The 18,275-nt window shown below is 38.2% G+C and overlaps 1 protein-coding gene and 1 pseudogene across 4 annotated transcripts in view; one reads left to right on the forward strand and one right to left on the reverse strand.

Annotated features, from left to right (window-relative positions):
- LOC111327509 (gamma-aminobutyric acid type B receptor subunit 2) overlaps positions 1-5,929 on the reverse strand; it is a 24,431-nt gene extending 18,502 nt beyond the window's left edge. The window contains exons 1-2 of one of the 4 annotated variants that reach the window (XM_022931711.2): positions 5,851-5,929; positions 1,219-1,273 (exon numbers count right to left, since the gene is read on the reverse strand). Coding sequence is in view for 1 of the 4 variants with exons in the window: in XM_088740222.1 (XP_088596348.1) it covers positions 1,219-1,263 (45 nt within the window). In the remaining 3 variants the exon portion in view is untranslated. Of the gene's footprint in view, positions 97-1,218; positions 1,274-3,397; positions 3,606-5,850 lie in introns of those variants that run through there. The other 3 variants (XM_022931710.2, XM_088740222.1, XM_022931713.2) reach the window with 3 other exon arrangements.
- Positions 5,930-10,974: 5,045 nt separating this feature from the next.
- On the forward strand, positions 10,975-13,174 carry LOC148719177 (uncharacterized; annotated as a pseudogene).
- The last annotated feature ends 5,101 nt before the right edge of the window (positions 13,175-18,275 follow it).

The raw sequence follows: 18,275 nt of genomic DNA on the forward strand, positions 1-18,275 counted from the left end.
TTATAAGTCGATTGTTTCTTGTAAATAAGTGTTTCTCCTTTGTTAGCTAAAAATCGTTCTGAAATCGTTTACAAAAATTAACGTTTGTGTGGGGCCGGAAAGTCTGGCTAAACTGGATATGGTTTAGAACACGGCGGTTAACGGTGACAACTTTGTTTAATTGACGCCCCCTTGCTTTTGTGTTAACGCCACTCAAAAGCAGAATGTATTTTAGCAAAGAATATCAAGTTTCTGCACTCGATATCAGTTCAGTTATCTGTATTTACATGAACCACCACTCTTAGCTCCACAATGTTTCCTCAGTTTTCTCACATGCATTTTGTATTCGTCGGCATCGTGCGAGGCAAAAACACCTCTCCACTTTCACTCAGGCTCGACTGGTGCATGATAATGGAACGCTTGGCATGTAACTCTTGCTTTATGATTATTTTACTCTCTTAACGCTGCCTTGTTGGTCTCGTCGTAGCAGATGGTCGCAATTGACTAGTTGGACCGTCCTGTTCTGTCCTGTCCTGTCTGACGAACGGCATTGGAAAAATGCGCGAAAGAGAGCAATTGACGGGCGAGAGCTCACGAGGAGAGGAACTGTTTACATTGCATTTATCCGCAGCATTTAATTTGCAAGATATTTCATTTGGTCTGATAAAAGCTAAGCGCCCTTGGTTCGTGGATTCGCAATAAGTTAGCTCGGGTACAATATTTGAATTTGTCGAATGTAGTGCCAACGAACCTGAGCAACGGACCAAAACAAGTCGCAAACAAAAAACACGAAAACAAAAAAAAAGGAGTATTAATATGTGACGTGTTTTGGTAATGTATTCTGGTCAGGTTGTGTATATGTCAAATGAATGAATACCAAAGTCTCAGCCTACTCAAGGTGGGTATATTGTCGTTGTCATTGTCTTTGTTTCCGTGCTCTGTCTCTAGCATTTGCACCGTACTTCTCTCTACTAGTCTAGCCTGCGCTAGGCTCCGCTCAGTTCAGAGGAAAGGAACGGACTCGAAACACGGTGAAGATCATGAAAAGTAGAGGGAGAGGAACTGTTTGTTGTTCGCACGCTTCTTGGCTCGTTTTCTGTCCCACTTTTCTGTGACTAAAAGCCTCGAACACGCGTCCCAAATCCTCCCTTTCCCTGAACCCCTAAAAGAAGTAACGCTTGCCTCGCCGGCTACCAACGTTGTTACTTAAGTGCAAAAGTAACATGATAAAACACTTACCTTATCGTGCCGCCCAAAAGAGAAACAAGGAGCAGTGCTTCCCATGAACAGAGCACTGCAAGAAATAGAAGTACAGTTAGGGTGATTCAAATGCGGGTGCAAACACAGCGTACAGATTAGGTAATCACAAACGGAAATACTGTAATAGGCCTGAGTTATCACGAACGTTGAACGAGCTTTGCGATAATGTACACAGCCTTCGTAAGCTATTCGATTAGCCTTTTTAACTCTCACAAGTGATTTACATGTAAAGTCTCCAAACAATTGCAATATGTCATCTTGTAGACAGGTAATGAAAAACAGACAGGTTCATCAGCTAGAGGGTTTATTTGGGAATAAGACCGAATTCTCCTGACTAATTTACGCGAAAAAGTATGGACGTAAGTAGGGAGAATTCCTAATTAGATCTTGGGGGTCAAAAGATAAACCTTTCGGCGGCTGATAATATTTAGCACGATTCTGTAAGCATTAATTGTCTGATACAATGAAATATATGAACTTCATATATTTCATTGTATCTGATTTATCACTTTCACGGGTTTATTACGAATCAACTTAACGACCTGCTCCCAGTTGGCTTGTTAGCTCAATTGGTAGAGCGCTGCACTAGTATTGCAGAGGTCAGTGGTTCGAGTCCCGTACAGGCCTGATTTTTTTCAGGTCTGATTTTCGCTATTGCTTAAATAGCGCTATCTACTGCGAGGATCGTGCATCATACGCATTAATTGTCTCTTAAAATTTTTTCTTCTTTTAAAATTTAATCAAGCTTCGACCTCATTATCACATGTCTGCAAATTGTATTGCGCCGAAAGGTGTTAAATTTCCTCTTCTCCAGCTGGTGATAACAATTAACATTTGTATGCGCGGTTGTTTTTATTCTTTCCATAGTAGTTGTACCTTGTCGAGAAAAAGAACTTCTTGCCCACTAAAATTATTAATTGCCCTTTCGAACTATAGCCAAAATGGCGATCGCAAAAAAAATTACTTAAAACTATCAAAGAAAAAATATATATCGAATGCAAAACAACATTATTTTAATTTCTGCTTAAACAAACACCTGGTTAAGTGAACCTTGAGTGATCACAACAAAACAGGTCCTTCACTTGGAGTCTATATAAAGTTCCTTGAAGAAAAAAATAAGATCTGAAAATACGTTTTTTATTCAGGTTTAACTACCCGTGGTTAAGTGAAACCAAGAGAAATTGTGCTTGATCAAACTATGTAAGATGTGACTGCGATCCTAGTAGTCTCTTTCTAAAGATGTGATCCCAAACTGGATATCACGTTCGCGCGCAATGGAGCATTTTTACCGAAGTAAACAAATGCAATTCTGAGAAAGCAGCAATTGGCTGAAAAGATTTCTAGAATGTTTTCTGGCAGATATGTTCCTGTTTATAAAAATAAATGTCAGCAAGGGAGAATACGGTGTCTTGTCCAAGAACAAAACACAGTGACGCCGGCCGGGCATTGCAGATCTCCAATCCTCTGCGATCACTCTGCTGAACCAAAGCGTCTCAAACCGTCATCTTTCCGAAAAAAACTTGCTCTTTCCAGAATTAACCGTAAAAGTGTAACTTTGCAGCTTTGCGTCGGTGGACAAAATTGCCAGTCTCTAATTATTCATTTGTATGGGTAAATAATTGTAAAAGAACTGCTTAAAGAAATTTGGTTTTAATGAATCTTGGGAGACGAATAAAGTCAAACTGATTTACCACTGTCGGTTTTCAAAGATGAAAATATCTACACTGTACATGGAAACAAGATACTGGTAGCGAAAGAGAAACCAGCGTTATTTAAAATACGTACGTACAAGAATAATTTATTCGTCCTTGAAGTACCCGAAGTGTGAAATGATTCAACTATAATCAATGTTGAGAAAATTTTCTTGACTTTTATGACATGATTTTCATATATGCCAATATCCTTGTTGTAATTTATATAAAAATGAAGGTAAAACAAGAGAGAATTAATCGAAATATGACTGGTTCTAGAATTAAAAAACTTATTCCATATCAATTTCACGTTGTACTTGGTACATAAATTTGTAAAACAACTTGAAATGGACTGTCGCACTTTAGCAGCAGACGGGTATTGCAATTCTTCTTATCCTGCGCATGCCGGGAAATTCTAATCTATCGACCAAAGAATGGTGAATAAAAGCAATATGAGAAAAACGTACCTGCTCCGTCACTTTGCATTAAAAATTATCAGAGTTAGAACCTGTTCTACGGCACCGCAAATTTTTCGTTTCCAAGCTTGCAGACACAGGTTTGTTGACGGTGAATCTTTTTTTTATCGCTTCAGCTTTTGAATTCTTTCCCAGATACCGGCAGAAATTTGCAATACCTCAGTATGATACAAACACAAATTAAACTGCTTGTGGTTCAGTGCGAACTCATCAATTATTCAACTTGTGTTTGTGTCAATTTTCTAAAAAAGGGAGAAAGTTCTTTTTCAGTTTAAAAATGATCCTTCGTTTGAATTTGCACATTTTGTTCGATGATTCAATGATTTATTAGCACGAGGGAAGAATATATCTAATTTTTGTCAGTGTTTGAGGTAACCGTCATTTATCCGCTGCGTTAATGAAGCTAAACTTGAGATTGGTAGTGAAATTAATAGTAATGACAAAGAAAAAAAAAAAAAAAGAAATGCGTAAAACAACCCTTAACATTCGGAAGATCCAAATGATCATAACTGTTATCGTCTTAGTGATAGAAATTCAGTATTAACGAAGGTAAAATAAAGACTTGATTCTCAAACAAAAGTTAATCGCACAGGACAATCTTGAGAAAATTTTCAAATAATTCACATTTTATCGTTGAAACATGACAGACCCAACTCGTTTGCTGCCAAAGCCATTCCAATTGGCAGGTCTTTGCCTGTCAAAACAAGAGTTTTGTTTATCGTCTTTTTCATTTCCTTTCCAACTTTTACGCCACGTAACCGGAGATAGCTATGTCTTCTGTCAGTTAATTTGCAATACTTGGCAAGCGAGACATAATTGTAGATACGTTTTAATTGTTCAAAACTGCCAAAATATTAATTTAGAAGGTTGAGAGCTGTGTGCTTAACTAAGTAAATGTTAACGCTGCCCCGTGTCAATTGCTCTTCCTTCTCGGAAAATTTGTCCGAACTGAATTGTTTTTTTTCTTCAGACCTGCGAACCAAAAATAGCATTGCTGAATATTACAAACCCAAATGAATTCAAAATTGTCGCTCCACTTTAAAACCCTAGATCAGATCTGCGAACCAATAACAGCAGTTGTGAATATTACCGTAAACCCAAATGAGTTCAAAATTGTCGCTCCACTTTACAACCTCAGTTTTATTAAAAGAAAATAATTAACTGGAAAATTGATTAGTCATAACCACTTTCAGATGATATCTTATGGCTGCAATATATCTAACACGAATAAGGTTCATATTATATCATAACAAGTTTTGAAAGCAATTGAAGAAAGGTGAAAAGGTTGAATTTAAATTCAGAAAGTTAGAATGGATCCTTTTTTACCCAAGACCGCTTTGAACATTTTCCAGTAGTTTAGTTAACTTTCAACACCGGGAAAAGCTCTGAAGAAAATTAAAATATGTTTAATTTAAAATGGTTTTGAATGGTTTGGAAAAGCTCCACCAATTCTTATAGGAAATTTTGGCCATAAGATTAGACGCGTAAACTGAGTGGCCGACCGACATCTCTCGCGTGTCACTCGCGTGTCACTCGCGTGTGTTACTTGTATTTTTAAGAAGGGTCCCGCGCACAAACAGAGTGGGCCGAAGCACGATAAAGAAAATAATCTGATCAAAGACAGATAAGTCATCATTAAGTCGTTAGGGGATGATATTTCCTCAAAGGGTGGTAAATGGGTATCAGATAAAGCCTTCCCGAACAATGGTACAAAAGAAAAATGAACCGCCTATCAAAATTTAGCTAAAAATGACAAATTTACGGCATCTGGCAGTTTTATCCAGAGATTTCGGACAAAGTTACTACCTTATAGTCGCCCTAAAATATAACCAAAATCTAATCCTTTTGACGGTCAAATATAAAGTTGGAAAATTATATTAACCGAATGTCGCGAATTAACAATCTACGCTTGTCAGAGAATATTTTTTATTCATTGCAATCACGAATATTTGCATAGTCTGTAAACTTGCAGAGACATTTACGGCAGATTCATGTTTGCTTTAGTCCCTTTCAGTTCAAGAAAGTGAATAAAAAAGTAAACAGCCCTGAAATAGTTTGTCCGATGAATTGTCGACCCTTGAAAGAGTTCTGTCAAATTGGTGGGGTCAGTTCAAAATATTCTTCATCAATGAAAATATTTCCCGCACGCCATGATCCAATTTTGTCTCCTGTATGTAGCAGGCCAAAAATAACAGTGCTTTTATGAGTTATTCATCCGACAAAACCAACGCAATCATTCTTTTACTTATGAGTTACCTGAAAACCACTATTACTCTACCTAACTGAGTATATATTTCTTGCGAAATCTAGTTTGTTGTGGGGAAAAAATTGATTTTTTTGAGCATTTTAAGCACACATTTTGGGTAAAATGTGTTATATATTAAACAAAAATACAACATGTCTTCCTTTACCGATCGATTTCCAAAGAATAATGCGCTTGTTACCTGTAGCTCCGCGTGAACTCCTCTTCGAGGGAGAGAAATGTTTTTCTTTCGATTCGATCTCCTTTGAGTTACTGAAGTTTTTGCACACCTAACGTACTTAAAAATATTCTAAACAATAAATTAGAAGTGTTAAGTGTCAAGTAACTTGAGAGTTAAAACTGACAACTTTGCTTCCTTTTTTCATTTCTTTTTTTTCCTTCCTTTTAGTTGAACAAACATTATTCAGAAATAAATCTGAGTATTCGCGTACCGCTATAAAACTTCGCGTGGTTTTTTTTTTCCAAATGCATAAATGCTTCCAGATTCAACGATTATCTGGGGGGACAGTTCAAACCGACTTGCCGAGGCTTTGTCAACCGTGAACCCTTTGACGGCCTCGTTTAATGATCAAGACAGAGTTTCTCCTTACCATATCAATACAACATCAAGCAGAAAAGTAATGAGAATAAAGGAAAAAGGTCAATGAGGGGATTATCAGTTGATCCATTACGAAATTCTCCAAACGAACCTCATAAGAATTGTTTGGTAGACAGTAAGGAGAATTACTAAGGAGATCTTGAGAGCGAAAGGTTTAATTCGTCCGCGCTAAGTGAATGAAGTAAAACTAAATGGTTACTAGGCAGCTGTTTGCAAATGGAACGATACATGATTTCATTTTTGTTAAAAAAAAATGCCCCGAAAACGCTCTTGTACATATTACGAATCATATTCATTTTATTTAGAGATTACAATCTCTTGTTTCCGTCGAGTACTGCCAAGAAAGATTACTACTGCACTAAGAATCTAAACAAAATCCACCCCTTGAAATAATCAATTTGATTAAATATTCCATGCACTCCATCAGCCCTCAGAAGGGCGGCGTGGGGGAAAGGTTTGGTTAAGAAACGCGTCAAATGCTGCTCAGGGTGGATTTATAAGTCTTTTAAATTTCTTTGCGACTTGAACCAAGGGTCTGTATGGAATTTGATGGTGCATTATCCGCGCTTTAGAACTCATTCTACTAAATTATCCCATCTGAAGTGTACCATAATCTTCGCTATACAATAATCTATTAATTTAGTCTTTTATTTCTTGAACAACACAGCCAAATGAAGGGATTTTATCACGAACATGATCACTATGGGACCCTCACAAAACTTTCCTTGATTTTCATTAAACACAAATGAGTGACAAGCATCTACTCTTTCCAGAACAGTGTGTAGAGAATATGTATTATTGCTGTTATTAAAATTTAGATAATGCGGCTCTCCCCCCCCCTCTTCCCCCGGACTTGACTTTGTCCTTTTGTTTGAAAAGAAAACTTCTTACTGTTTGCTATAAACCAGGTGCTATTGAACAAGATTTTTTTGTGTGTTCTCCACAAAATTCGTTATTACCAAAGAGATTTAAGCTTAGTTGTGACAGTGTTGACAAATAGCTGCCAGTGGTCAGGAATAACATCAAGCTTTAATCACGTTCTCTGTAGAAACACTAATCTGACAGTCTAAAAGCTTTTCATGTGATGTTGAATATTGCAATCAATGGACACGTAACAAGGTGGAAATGCAACGGTAAAACGTGTTAACTTTCAACACTTATAAACAACCCAGTTATCAGTCCTTCTCAACAGGCATTTTGAGTTATTTGAAGAGCAAAATAATCTTTGACGTGCGGAAAATCAATCAGATATGTTTGTCTTGTTAGAAAGGAAAACCCGAAAATGAATCGATTAATACAAAAAGGTGAAAGTGTAATGTGACTTGAAGGGAGGTCATGAAGCGAAGCACGCTAACTCACATCAATGCGAATGCTACACTATCTATTTTTTTTGGTCGCTTTTGAGGAAATTCGGTAGCTTGCTGAAGGGTGTAGTTTTTTTGTGTGTTATTTAGTCTGACGGAGGAAAGCGCGAGGCAGCGACAAGTGCGAGTCCCGCGCGAGGGGAGACGGGAAAAAAAAATAATAATCGCGTGCGCTCGTGTATCACGCTTCGGCCCCGCTAATCCACCTGTTCTGCAGGCTAGAAATACAGCAGCTGAAAGTTCACTTGAATGATATGATGCGAATCCTGTGTTCTAGTTGGCTATTCGAACTGACATGATGCGCTTTGATCGCATGATCCAGCGCAAGAAAAAATTGTGTAGTATGGACTTACAAAGTTTAATTTTTCGACAATTTCGGCGATGGAGTTGCAAAAAAGCGGCAGAAAATAGTCAAAACAAAGAAAACATAAACTACTCTCATTGTTGTGCAACAACAATAGTTGGCTTTCTTCCCAACCTGCTCTTGAAATAAACAAGTCAGTCTTGATTCTCATCAAAGCGTAATCTTCTTGACAAACAAGGGACGAAGTCGAGGTCCATCGGTCATAAAAGCGCAAAACAAGGACAAGGACACTATCCAGCCATCTTGACCTCGCACTTGGTCAGTAACACATGAATATTGTATCTATCAACGAGAAATGTCAATAGGATACTTGGCCCATCTTTTCTGTAGTTTCTTTAGTAATGTTTCCGTATAACGCCATACTATTCTAAAACAACGCCGTTGTCCAAAATGTAATCTATTAGCGAGTGGTATGCCATTGTCTTCTTTCGTCCAATTGTACATCGAGCTGTGCAGAAATCTTGTCGTGTCTTTGATTTCATTGAATTTTAGAGTTCAAGTGACGGCGATGTCTCTTTTTCCCTTGAACAGAAGGCCCTTGGAACACCACAGGCAGCCCAAGCTCTCTTTGAGAACCACGCAGGGAACACAATTTGCATATCGATTTATAAGGATTTGTATGGAATTTTCTACAAGATAGCCATAGAGATAGTTAAAAGTGAAAATATCAAATAAAAATGGCTCACCTTGTTCCATACGTGTGTTGTTTGCTCCTGGTGTCATTATTTTACCGATTTCACTTGATTTAAGCGGTTTTTTTTTTTTTAATCCTGGTTAGAAAACCAGGATTAAAAATTTAATATTTTCACTTTTAACTATCTCTATGGCTATCTTGTAGAAAATCCCATACAAATCCTTATAAATCGATATGCAAATTGTGTTCCCTGTGTGGTTCTCAAAGAGAGCTTAGGCCGCCTGTGGGAACACATCTTTCCGATCTCATTATGATGAGTTTTGCCGCCTCCGCGATGCAAGTGTGCATTCCTTAGAAATGCTGTCATGTGTGTTATCGTTGTACTTCTTTTGTGGGAGCTCAGGGAATCTCCGGATGAAGAGTAACGAAAGAGACTTGTAATATAAGACAGGCTATGAAGGAAAATACTGTTGAGTGGCCGCATAGTAGACAAGCAGCGTCTCCAAAAACGTTTAGTATAGTTCCAAAATGTCTACTTTTAACCGAATTACCCGATAATTTAAGCCGCTGTCACCAATGAAGACCTTTAAGTATTGGATGTTTTTAAAATTTGATGGAAATAAGCAATGATACTTTCTTTTGATTATTTGATGGGTGACTTTTGACATCTTTCATCTTGCTGAAATTTGGAAAGAAGAGCCATTTCAAATTCCAAGATTCGGGCATTGTAGGACTTTAAATTTCTCTTACAGTCCATTGAGTGAGCATAACAAAAAATACCCTTTGTCGCTATAGCTGAGTTACTGTCAAGTCTGTCAAAGTTCACGAGCGATCGTATTGCTTTATTTGCACTCTTCAGTTCAATCTTCAGTTACGTTATTTCTATTTCCTGGAGAAATTTATCATCAGTTAGAAGGTTTTCCTGTTTTCGAATTCTTTCCGCGTGTAAGTGTGAACCAAAGCGGCTTGTATCGTGTTCGTTTGCGTAAGGGGAAGGGAATTTAAGGCAGGAAAAGATTAAATCCAACCCTTAACGACCACATTTCTGCGAGTTTTCTTACACAGCCGGTGTGGTTGAATCTTAAGAGATCCTTAGAATTGAAATCATGTCAATAGAATCAGGAATTCCTTGTATCCTTAGTTAAAAAAAAATGACCAGGGAGAGAAAGGAGGTCCCTATTCGAGACGAAATGCTTACTGGTTGGTATATTGGCCTGAGGTGTGGTTGCTGATTCGGAAAGGGCGCAGATTAGAAACATTTTGCGCATTTTTTTTTATAAAAATGTAGCCTTTTCTCGGCATGTCCGTCTCACGAATTCGTAATAAAATTACCGGAATGTGGAGATCCATCAACACACTCGAACTCCAGCCGATTACAGGAACATACAGAATTGCAGTGCTCATCAATTTTTTTTACTAAGATCACAATAGTTCAAGAAATAATAATAAAAGCTGAATACACAATTGTTAGTTTATAGGATAAATAAACATTTCTAACTTAACTTAAGACTGTGGACCAGGCACCAAAAACAAAAATGAAGAAGTCGAAAGAAAATACGATACGGCGAAATGTGGAGGAAATCCTTCTTAGTGTGGATGGTCAAAATTTCATTTTCTGATAGCCTTCTGTGGTAAGTAATTGAAAACTGCTGAGACAGAAAGGCAACAACTCATAACTCCAACAACAAAGGCAAACAAAAAAGTCTGACTTCAACTGTGTGTTTTCTTTTCAAATGTGTTAATGTTTACCCCATCCTACATCTACTTGTCTAACATGTCTTATTTTTAATGGCGTTAGAATCCAACTGTTTCCCTTCAGGATCCTACAGGTAAAAAGTAGACTAACAATACAAGTAGCCTAAGTTTACACACTGAATTTACATAATTCGATAATGAGAAAATAGCAAGGGTTCTAATAACGAGCCAAACGGCTGTAATGCAGTCTAGAAAACCCGTCCAATTATTTTCAGAAGTTTGTTTTTATTCAACGCTCAGATAACTGGGTAAAGAATATGAGCCGCGCTTGTTACCAGAAATGATCTTTACGTTTTGCAAGATTATTGTTTCGTCACCACCGCTTGTTGTATGTGCTTGGGCAACCTGTGGTGACAATGTATCAAGATTTGTTGTACCTCTGCTCGTCTCAACCGACTTAAGTATAGTTAATTCCTTTGGATCGCACGTATCAACGTAAAGTAACGAGGGTGCTAAAACTCGTTCCAGTTGGAGATCAGAAAGTCCTGTCCTAATGAATGAATCTAGTTTTTTTTTAAAGCTGCCAAAGTAAAGACCTTCTCTGATATCTTATCTAAACATTCCCTAAGGGAAATTTGACGAGAGCGCCACAAGAGTCTGACTGATATCATTTCTATTGACGTAAAAATAATTTCCAGGGTTTCACCTTGCCTAACTTATCCTTTATGTCCTCGATAGTAACAATCGTGTTCAAAGCCACAGTCGGCTTGTTAGTCAATAAAGGCAGAGATGAGGTCGCGGAGTTTTTGAAAGATGGCGATGTAATACTGAGATAAAAAAAATTCGCTCCATGATCGTCCGTGAAATCGACGAGATTAAGGAAAATTTGGACGCATTATCAAGGAAAGATTTTGAAGCGAGTATCAGTTTCTTTGAGAAAGGAATTGCACTGTTGTATGAAGCGTTTGACATAGCAAAGTCTCGAAACGAGTGTGGTGCGGCAGCGACTTCTGATGGGGCATTTTCTCTCACTGAAGGGGTTAGAAGGTTAGAGCTTACTGGTCCAGATGAGTCAGCGATGAGAAAGCTTTCCATTGTAAAGGAAAGATTTAAAGAAGCTCGAAAGGAAGCAACGAGGGCCTTTAAAAACGAAGGCCTCAAAACATTTGACCGTATTCTGGCCATGAAGTATCGCCGGTTATGGCGACGATATTACAGACAGTTGACAATCCTGCTGATGCAGTGGCATCATACGGAGTGTGCGTAAAGGAACTTAACAGTCTGCTAGCAGTACGAAATAGCTTTGATGTTCAGCTCAGGACAGGCATTCAGAAAATGAAGGGTTTGACTGGTAAGGAGGAAAGAAGGGAAATCATTTCCACGGTTTGCCATGTGAATCATGTGACCGTTCATGTCACGCGCTCATTGGGGAGAGTTGGCTTCTGGACCTGCCCGAGTGTTGATATTGGAGGAAACAAAATTATTTCATTATGTGACGGGAGAGTCACATACGTACTACTAACACACGGTAAAGGGTATTGTTGTGTCCCACCATGGTCATTTGGTCAGGATGGTGAAGAGGAGCGCAGACTGGAAGACCCTAGCCTGGGTATGGCCACAAACTCCAGGGGAGAATTTATTGCAGCAGACTGGGCTAACATGAAGGTATTTAACAGCAGCGACAACTTTGTGGAATATATTACTCTCCCTACCAGTAAAAGAAAAATAATTTATGATGTAGTCACAGACATGGACGACAACATTTTTGTGTTAACCAGCACGTGAAATCGTTAATCCTCGTGGGTTTATAAACTCACTAAAACCGCTGACTTACATCGCATGTTTCGTCTGAGGGAAGAGTGGAAAGTGTACCGAATATTTTTGGTCAGAGACAGCTAGTGGGGACTAATTAAGTACTAATACTAACAAAGTTGAGCGGCAGAGTAGTGGAGGAATATGACATTAATGGAGAGTTTGTTTGCAAATTTGGAGAAGGAATATCGAATCATTCACCTTTGTGTGACTTCACTGTTGCTGATGATGGTCGTGTTTTGGTATTAATATTGGCCATAGATTTCTATGATCCTTATTTCTCTGTTCACATATTCAGTAAACACGGCGACTATCTTAAAAAGTTTAAACTGCTTAGAGGTGACACTTCTTACAAAAGCATTACCTTTCACCGAGCAGGTGAACATGTCATCGTCGCTGGTGTCAGAGAAAACAAAGAAGAAGAGAAAAAACTCCTACAGGTTGAGATGTACAGCAAAGATGGTGAGTTTGTGAGAAGTGCACTAATCCAAACTGATGATATCAATGGATTTGAAGTACGCGGGATCACAATGACTACTGAGGGACGCATTGCTGTTGTTGTGGGAGGTTATGTTAGAGGTTGGAAGATATTCGTTTTTTAAAATGCTGGTTTTGATGGTTTCTTGTTAATCCAAATTGTTTGCTAATTGTTTTGGCTGAATTCATTCTTAAGAAGTTGCCTTAACAATTTAAGAAGGAGATATAGAAATTAAAATTTCCCTTTTACCGTATTTACCCGTGTATAAGTCGACCTTTTACGACCGAAGAATTAGCCCAAAAATATCACCTTTAACTTATACACGAGTCACAAACAAGGACCTGACTCAAGCAATCCAAGAAATTAGCATATCAATTGCCAGAAGTGCGTTGGGAAAACCGAGTTTACAAAACCAGTTCTAATTGTGTTCGAGTTTCGTCAGTTTTCAGCGCGTTGTTCATCAACATAAAAGCTTGAAATAATAAATTTTACGTAGCTTAAACAGGAACCTACTGGAGCTAATTTCTATTCTACCTTCTGATCTGTAGAGCAGACATTTTCCTTACAGCTTCACTGCTGTTTACGTTGCTGAACTTTCGTTTTCATCGAACGATTACAGTAGCTCAGTGTTTTGTTTGTTTTGTTTTGTTTGTTTTGTTTTCTTTCTTGTTAGCAACCAGGAAAGGACCAATGACATTGTAACTACAGGTTAAGAAGAAAACAAAACCTACTTGTAAGTGTTTTAGGTTGCGTTGTTAACAAGGTCTCGACCACGTTATTTATCACCTGATTACGAGTTTACAAAGATGCCTCCAAAACGTATAAAGCATTCAGCTAAGTTTAAGTTACAAGTCATCAAGTTCGCATAGGAGTCAAATAACTGTGCAGCAGGCCGTGAATTCTGCGTCAATGAAAAGTTGTTTCATGACTGGCGAGAGCAAGTCGAGAAACTTAAGTGCATGCCTAAGAACAAATGCAGCAACACCAGGAAACAGTGCCGGTGGCCAAATACTATGACTGTTAAAAAAAGGAAGACTACAGAATTTAACAAGCTTCTTGAGACTGGATGTTGCCCAATTTCTAAATTCTTATCAATGATTGTTTAACTGTTTCCTCTTTGTCGACCTTTAACTCCAATGACTGATCAAAACAGAACTTCTCCTTACAACATCAATTATAGGTTTTATATGCTGATTAAACTCTTGGGTGGGTTGATCGGTTTTCACTTTGCTTTCTGTACATCACATTTGTATAATTATTGTTTTAGGTTTTATAATAGGCTGTTAGACTGTTTATCCATTCATTGCAATAGCTATATTCTCAAACAGAGAAAGTTTTAGCCATGCAAACGTATTGAGTGCTTCGCAAATTAAAGTTAAAGGTTTCCATAACAATTCTTGTGTTGTTATAAATCCCTTTTTTGATTTCAAAAATCCCAAAACCTTGCTTGAGAGAGTGAATGGTTGGGTTAAAAATTGGAGTTGAACATAATCAATCAGCCAATACATTCTTTGTTTACTTAATGCATGGAGAAACCTCTAAATATTTTCAATGCATGCAATTATTTCATGGAAAGGAATGGTAGAAATGTAAGATAATATGGTATGGAAATACTCTACTAAACCAGTACAGTAATTCATAACTGTCAATTTTTTTTACCTTTTTTTGTATCTGACTTAACTTTATAGTATATATATTCTCTTGTTGCTACTAGAACAGTGAAAACTCTTTTGTCATTGGTAGCACCTAATTTGAGCTTTGTATCAGCGATCACTTACCAGGTGATCAACGTTACATGTAGATAAGTTGCTTAGTATTACTAGAATCATCATATACTTATTTGAATTTCTTGTTGGCAGAGTGTTGATAACATAGCTAAGAAAAATATGGAACAACTTTTAACAAAATTGTTAATTAAAGTTGTCAAATATTGAACAGTTTTATTCTTAGCAATGTTACTTTTAGTTGAATACTCATTTAGGTTAAGTATAATTGAAATTTATTTTAAAGTATTTCATTTGATTTTGATGATTTCTTTAGTTTTTCTCACTAAACACTGAGATAGTTTGTTCTACCTCTGCTCGTCTCAACCGACTTAAGTATAGTTGCTTAGCATCGCACGTATCAACGTAAAGTAACGAAGGTGCTAAAAAAGCTCGTTCTCTTTGGAGACCACAAAGTCCTGTCCAAATGAATGAATCTAATTATTTTTAAAAGCTGCTGAAGTAAAGGCTGATAGTTTCGAAAGAAACTGTTTGGGGCTGCGTCGGTGGGAGTAGCGAAATAATTTGGATATATCAATAAAGTTGAAGTGGTAAATTGGGCACCGTAACGATTACAAAAGCTGACGTTTCGAGCGTTAGCCCTTCGTCGGAGCGAAGGGCTAACGCTCGAAACGTCAGCTTTTGAAATCATTACGATGGCCAATTTACCACTTCAACTTTATTGATATATCCAAATTATTATGCTGAAGTAAAGACCTACTCTGATATCTTATCTAAACACTCCCTAAAGGAAATTTGACGAGAGCGCCGGAAGAGTCTGACTGATACCATTTCTATTGCCGTAAAAATATTCTCCAGGGTTTCGCTTTGCTTAAATAAGTACTTTGCTTAACATAAATAAGTACTTTGCTTAACATAAGTACTCACGGCAAACCCCGCAGAATATTCAAATGTAGTCCGTTGTCATACTGCCACGTAACTGTGTCTGTGTCATATCTGGCTGTCTGATTGGTAGATCAGGACAATGGATTAAAGCGAGATGTCACTGTGGGGATGGGGTAAGTATTGTACATAAATTGACCGTACCACTCTCGGTAGAGATAAAATCAACTTTAGACCCAAGCCTCTTGCGCGGCCGTGTCCAGTCTGTGAGTTAAAGGCTCTGGCAGAAGGGAACGAACGTTGAAATGATGGTAGAAAACGCACGTTTTCAGCGTATTGCGCGGAGATTTTTGGAGCTGAGACACTTTCCAGGGTGCAATGATTATGGATCGTAGGCCGTGGGTAAAAAAATTGCCGAATAGATGGATTTTCTGGGCGCAAACCACCTCCGCGTTGACAAAGGTGAAAATCGTAGTGTGCAGCCTTGACCTCGTCTGATAACAGAAAAAACCGTGATGGCAAAGCCGGCCCAAAACAGCAGAAATCACCAAAAAACATAACAGATGCACAAGGAATGAGTAAGTTTTATTAATATTAAGTGTAAAATGTTCATATTTCGGAACATTTAGTGTTTTAAATGGACCATATTTTGTTCCCCATACTATTCCTTATAACCATTCAACGGTTGCTCGCGTAACTTAACACCGCGTCACACAAAGAGTGACGCTTTCATAAAATAATCCTTCGCTTTTACTCGAGACGTGAGCTGTGAAGATGGCAGCCATAATTTTTTCTGAGAAAATACTGAGCACTTGCTCGCCAAAGTTATGCCTGGTCTGCAAGCTAAATCGTTCATTATAAAAGATCACGAGAAGAAAAGAAGTGATCACCGACCTAAGAAGCTTTGATTGTTGAACATATTATACTCTCCTTGTCAGTGCCAGAGAGGAAGTAAAGAGAAGAGAATGGAGAGTAACGATATTAATGTTAGGGCGTCAAGGAATAAAACACAACTGTCCTTACACCACCGCCTCCCCCTCCTGTAACTTTTTCTTTTCCCTGCTCGCCCTGGCACAAAGTTATTAAGGTCGCTGCCAACTTCCATGATATCTCAACACAACAAAAACGTTTTACCTTGCAAAAAGCCTTTCCTTCCAGAAATTTCCGATCATGGTGAGGACATGACCACGATCAGACAACGATGAAAACCAGTATTTGTCTGTCCGCACGCGGATTGTGATGGCTGCGAAAAACACTGATGTTGTTTCCTTCTTCAGCTTGAAAAAGTTTTCGTAGTAGATTGGAAAATCGAGGCTATCTATTCCTCCTTTGTCTTCGATAAAACGTATGCATCCAGTGTAAATAATAAGGTGACCATAAACCCACGTTCTGGTGCTATTACATTAGTAGGACGCTCGGAAAGAGTTCCATATAACCCCAACATTAATTATGCATTAATTTCATAAAGACTAAATATAAAGGTTTCTTTGCTACACTCTATGCATAATTAATGTTGGGGTTATATGGAACTCTTGCCGGACGCTTTCCATTCACTGACTTTTCCCATGTTAAGTTTCCTGATTATTCCAGGAAAACTGTTGTGTTGATGTCGTGTTATGATTAGGAAATCAAAACAGTCAGGTCAGCGGCTCGAACGTTTCGCAAAGTCCGAAAAAATCCGTCAGTATTCCGAGGTTTGACGAAGTGCGCGGGCATGTCTCTGAGTTGAACTTTTTTTTTTTTCTTTTTACTCTGAAGTCCACCGGTATTTTACGCATGAATACCTCAACATGGCCGAAAGAAACTCGTGTGGTGAGGAAGACTTAACAGACGAGGAAGAGGAAAAAGAAGAGCTGGATCTTCGCGTGATACAGCAATACAAATGAGAGTTGATAACGTTTTCAACTTGCAGTGATTTGCTTGTTGGTTCCTCTTGTAGGACGAGCTGGAGAAAATGAACGTTGCAGCTAACTCGATAAATAATTTAGAAACAGAACTTGATGTAAGTTTGAACACTACGTATACGACTCAGAGAAATTGAGAGATATCTTGGTTAATGCTATGTTGGAGTTATGCTTAATGACAAGTCGTTTCCATGTTCCACATGCCATTAGAGACAGGACGTCATCCAAGCCGAAAATAGACTGCACACATTAACTTGGAAGGGGAAGTCCGGTTTCGATAAACAAGAGCGCCTGTCGCCTAGTGCAGCTTCGCAAGGTGAACATCAGTGCTAAACGGACACAAACTATTTTAAATTTGAATATCGGTTTACGTTTTGCTTAAAAAAATGCCACTCCTGTTTACAAAGAAATGACACGCGATTGTTTAACGAGAACTCATCGTAAAATGTAGTTTGCTTTGAGAAAAATATGGAATCCAGCGCTCTAAGAATATTTATAGTAAGTCAGAAACAGCAGCAACTGAGACAAACAAATCAAGCAAATCAATAAGATCTGTCCTTTTGAGTACTCCGTATCAATTGTTTCTACACGCCACTTTTACATGCATTTTTTGGGTGCATCTTAAAAAAGTCAGTGAAGTATTGAAATCTGACTGCATTAAAAAAATTCGTTGTAAGCAGGCAATCGCGTTTCAAACTGACGAAATCTTTTTTTGTACACTACAAGAGTAATTCTTTTGCATCAATGTTAATCATTCCTTGAGTAGTTCTTATGCACCAGACTTCAGCTTGCATAGACTTCAGTTTGCTCTTCTTTGTTTTGTACGTGCTCGTTAATTTTACGCCGCCAACTTCGGTTAACGTGCCAGCTACACAGAAGCTCCTTGTCTAGCCTCGAGAATGCGGAAATCCAAGCGCTATGGCACACTTCCGCGTCATCAGTAATAAATATTTGAGTTTTTACATCGCCGCATTTTTCCCTGATGCTTGAAAAAAAGACACTAAGAACGTCTCTGCTTTCTTTGTTGCTAATAAGCCACGCAACTGGGATTCCTTTATCATAGTCATCTGTAACTAGCACAGTTATCAGCTGGAAATCGTAAGCATTTGAACCATGGGTAGCATCTACACATACAAGTTTGTTGGCGTATA

Source organism: Stylophora pistillata, chromosome 12 (genome assembly GCF_964205215.1).
Source record: "Stylophora pistillata chromosome 12, jaStyPist1.2, whole genome shotgun sequence".
Lineage (NCBI taxonomy): Eukaryota > Metazoa > Cnidaria > Anthozoa > Scleractinia > Pocilloporidae > Stylophora > Stylophora pistillata.